At 44.4% G+C, this 4,485-nt stretch overlaps 1 protein-coding gene across 1 annotated transcript; it reads right to left on the reverse strand.

Annotated features, from left to right (window-relative positions):
- Positions 1-2,223: 2,223 nt before the first annotated feature.
- On the reverse strand, positions 2,224-4,016 carry LOC123059165 (putative F-box protein At3g52320). Its single transcript, XM_044481800.1, has 2 exons — positions 3,867-4,016; positions 2,224-3,789 (listed from the first exon to the last, which is right to left on the reverse strand). Exon 2 carries the CDS (start codon positions 3,761-3,763, stop codon positions 3,113-3,115), a length of 651 nt encoding a protein of 216 aa, XP_044337735.1. The 5' UTR covers positions 3,764-3,789; positions 3,867-4,016; the 3' UTR covers positions 2,224-3,112.
- Positions 4,017-4,485: the final 469 nt, after the last annotated feature.

A 4,485-nucleotide genomic window follows, 5' to 3' on the forward strand; every position in this document is an offset into this window, starting at 1 on the left:
GAAGGGGGTCAGCGCGGCGGGCGCGGCTTGGACTCCTCCGAGTCCGGCGGCGACACGGGACGGGGAGGGCGGCGCGGCAGCTGGGCGAGCTGGGCCTCGGCCCAGTTTGGTCCGGCGGGGAGTTTTTTTTTTTAAACAGATTTCGCCGGAAAAATCCTAATAAATAAAATAAAAATCTATAAATGCCAAAACAAATTTTCACCGTCTAACTAGAATATTTAGGACAAAGTGAACATTTTCTTGGCCCTAAAATGCAAAGTTCGAAAAATGCATATTTTTCTAATTCAAATAAAATTGCAATAAAATTTAAATAAAAGTATTTATTTGATTTTAGTATTTTTCTTCCAATATTTCATTCATTTTGGAGAAGTCATATTATCTCCTCTCATATATTTTAATATGAAATATTTTCGGAGAGGAAAATAATTAAAACCAAATGATCCTTGTTTCGATATTTGAAAGAAAAAATCAAATATGAAAAACGTGAAATCCCCAACTCTCTCCATGGGTCCTTGAGTTGCTTAGAATTTCGAGGATCGCAAAACGAAATGCAATAAAATATGATATGCATGGATGACCTATGTAAAACATTCCAAATTGAAAATTTGGGATGTTACACACCCAGTCTCCCTGTACCATGTTGTTTCTTTGTTGTTAGATCATTACCATGCGCTTGGCCTGTTGATCCTTTTCGCCCTGCTTTTGTTTAGTATATATTCACAGAGAGTCAATGTTTGTATCATAAATTCTAACACATATCTGCAAGCCAATTCATTTTTTGGTTACTGACCGGACAATCTGAAGTTCTGAACTATATACCTCTAAAAATATAGTATACTCTTGCTTTGGGAGCCTCTTTGGAGTTTAGAGCTACTATAAAAATAGATGTTCTACTCACCTGATTGTGTAATATAGATGTGTAGGTGAGAGTTCAAACTGAACAATAATATGAGGTCTAGAGATGCAGATACAGATGGCCAATGGTCTCAAACGTGTTTGTGCTGTAGCAGCATATATGCAGTTCTGCTGATTGACTCATAAATTGGTAGAAATACAAAATCAGTACGATCATTCAGAAAAACCGCGTTACTAGCTAGATCACTGTATAGCCCTCTTTGTTATAACATTTTGAAGGTTGATTAGTATGCAGAACACAAAGGGTTCATTATCCCATTAGTTGATCACAGGTTTTTAATAAATCTTTTCATTGAAGACTATATGTGTGATTTTTGGAATGAACCTTTTTTGTGATGATAGTCAGTTGGCTTGCTTCTTATTCTCATACATGGGAGCTAAGGAAACATTTTTTTCATCTTCTATAAAATCATTAAATTTATGTAATTTTCTGAGTGTTTTCTTATACATATTTAATCAGTTTCCTATTGACCCAACCATAATGTGGATTGCCAGCTCTACAGAATGCGAAGTTAGATGTGCAGTTTTGTCACTTCAGTTTGGATCCTCACCTTACTTAGAAAATTCATGACAACAAATCCCGCAGCAACGCGCGGGGCATCATCTAGTTTTCCTAGTAGTGCTCGCCCGTGCCGCGCCGTTGCTCGTCAGCTTCCAAGCGATAGAATCTTGGATGGATACCATTTTGAAAGGGGATGCGTACGTCTTGGATCAAGCGTCGACCATGAAATGATCAAATCGACACAGATAACAGGACTTGGCCATCTCTGTCTAGAACTGATTTAAGTGTGAAGAAGAAATTGGCAGTCAGAAGTTTCTCCAGATAGGTGTCACTTGGCAAACAGCAAGAAGTTTCTATGTTGATAAATCTCTATGTAAATCACAGATTTCCAGCGACTACAGGTTGCGGTTACACTAACTGAACAGGCACACATCTTCTATTAGAAAACTGCGGCAGGAGAATCAAGCGTTGAAGCCAGCGATAATCAAACCAGAATGGCAAAAAATCACTTGAGGTTCGCATAAAGTTGAAACAGCAGTTCATGTATCAGAAAGCCTTAGAAATAGATCGTGTTAACAAAAATACATCGCAGAAATGGAATAACAAAGAGAACTGAATCTCCACAGCATGTAGTCCTCGAACGCTACAGAAACACAACAGCAGTCTTGCATTCCAGGTCCAGCCAAACAACAAGATAAGTTCTAGGCTAGAGCTAGAGATTGAGAAGAAGAATATAACCATTCATTTCTACTGTCGGAAACACAAGGTTGCAAGATCGTAGGTTCTAGGTTAATTAGAGCTAGAGGTTAGGAACAAGAAAACAACCATTCATATACAACTAAAGTTCATATGCAGATAAATACATTCAGAAACAGGGAAATAAGCAGAGAGAAGAACGTAGATATTACAATATTCATAATAATTCCACAAAACAGTAAAATATCCATAGTTAAGTACTAGGGTGTTACGCCTGTGTGGCTGCTATAAATGGCCACTCGAACACAAACAGAGTACTAAGCTCACTGAATAGCAAGCTGCATAAAGTCCAGTACATGAGTGCAGTCAAGCACCAACCGCTTTATCGCAACTTCATGAAGCTCTGCCCAAATCACTTGCTTCCCTGCTGGTACCATTGATGTAACTCTAGTATCCTCAGAAAGGCTGCCAATTGTGAGGCTCCAATACACAAGACATTTAGTGCCCGTCTGCTAATGACTCCGAGAACAAAGGAACATAGGAAAGATAAGGCAACCTGGAATTCCATGGAAGATCACATATGAAACGCAGCTCCCCAGAATCCATTTCGTATGAAAATAGTTTCGTCTCTGGTCAGTACCACAATCTAAATCCTTTGGTTATGAATATCATATTGTGTTCTGTGTGGGCTGAGATAACACCATAAAATTGCTCAGAGCTTGAATAGTCTATTCCAAACAGTCGCAAGTAGCTGATATTGAGCTTCAGGGTCCAACAATTTTCACTACTAGAATCTTCAAGAACCCAGAAAGACAGTTCGGAAGCACCCTGAATTGTGAGATACAATTGTCCCCGTGATACATAGACATTAGGACCACCAGGATCATCATGTGGAGTAGGAAGAGGAATGATCCTACAATTTCCCTCCAGGTCGATGGCTGCAACTGAATTATTATCAGAACATAAATACAATACTCCGCTCAAGAACGCGCCACCTGATCAGTAGAGTATCTCAATTGGGTCGTCCAAAACAATTGGGTGTGTCCAGACTCCAACTTTGGAAGAGTAGATCCCCACCGCTTCAATGCTATAATCATCCCTCTTAATCGGATTCCAAGCAAGGGCAGGTACCAACTCGAACACATAGAAATGTGAGGACACGGCCGGGTCGAATCCCAGGCAAGCGCTGCTCATATCCCAAGACCACTTGGTGGCCGGCACAGTCACCCATTTCTCGGTGGCCGGATTGCACACCACGTAATCCAGCGTCTTGGGGTCAGTCGACTTCCGGCCTCGGCAGAGGAGGAGGCCGTTGCAGCAATCCAAGATTTCAAGGCTCTCATATTTGGGCAGGAACGAGAGGGCAGCGTCATGACGGCACCAGTTCCCTGAGACGCTTAAGTAACCATGAGAAAGATGTCGATGGTGTTCCGTGGCGGAGGTTGCGTGGAAGAAGCCGGCGAGGGTCGACCGGGGAAGCTTGTCGCGGTGGTCGGGGTGGGAGATGAGGTCCCGCCAGCGCGTGGAGACGCACTTGCAGCAGCAGGTGGACTTGTACGGCACGCGGGAGATGACCTCGACAAGGAGGTCGTCGGGGAGCTTGGCCGTCGGGTCGCCGATGAAGACCGTCCCCATGGATCCCGGCGCCATCGGCACGCAGCCAACGAGCGGCTAATCTGCAGATCCGGGCAGAGGAGGAGAGTTAGGGATTCATCCCAGCGGCGAGGGGAGCGTGAGGGAAGAGAGGACCTACCAGATGCGTGTCGCGCGAACTGCGAAGAAAGGAGCGGCGGGAGCGCCGGCGGTGGGTGCTCTCATGCACGCCGGTGAGGGTTTGGTTAGGGTGTGCGGCGGCGAGATGAATGGATGATGCGGAAATGGAACCAGCGGGCAGTTATCTGGGCCTTTTACTGGGCTCTGTGAGTCCAAACACTCTCAGTGATAAATAGGCACGTTGAGTTGTCTCAAAAAAAAATAGGCACGTTGAGTACAGCATTTTAGCTGGTCTTAAAAAGCCCTAAAAAAGCTGGTCTTAAAAAATCATCAAGATTCTCTGAAAAAGAGCGTTTCAATATCAGTGAGTACTTTTGAAGAGAGCAAATTGCATCCAGACTGCACTCACCCTGAGTGTCGAGGGGTGGGGAGAGTGCCATGGCGACACTCCAAAAGAAAAGCGACACCGGCAGGCATCACCGTCGTCGGTGTCGAGGCCCCTCCCATCCAACCCGCGTGACGATAGGATCCCCCCGAGTAGTCCCATGGCGAGGATATAGCCCAGTATGCCCAAGCGGCACAAGTCTCCCCAAAGAGGATTACTCGCCTTAGGCGGCATCGTTGAGACCTTCCAGCTGACGCGCACCATGAAGTTCATC

Source organism: Triticum aestivum, chromosome 3A, assembly GCF_018294505.1.
Source record: "Triticum aestivum cultivar Chinese Spring chromosome 3A, IWGSC CS RefSeq v2.1, whole genome shotgun sequence".
Lineage (NCBI taxonomy): Eukaryota > Viridiplantae > Streptophyta > Magnoliopsida > Poales > Poaceae > Triticum > Triticum aestivum.

Excerpts from the sequence above, each read along its gene's own strand:
- LOC123059165 (XM_044481800.1), bottom strand. The coding sequence starts at position 3,763 with ATGGCGCCGGGATCCATGGGGACGGTCTTCATCGGCGACCCGACGGCC.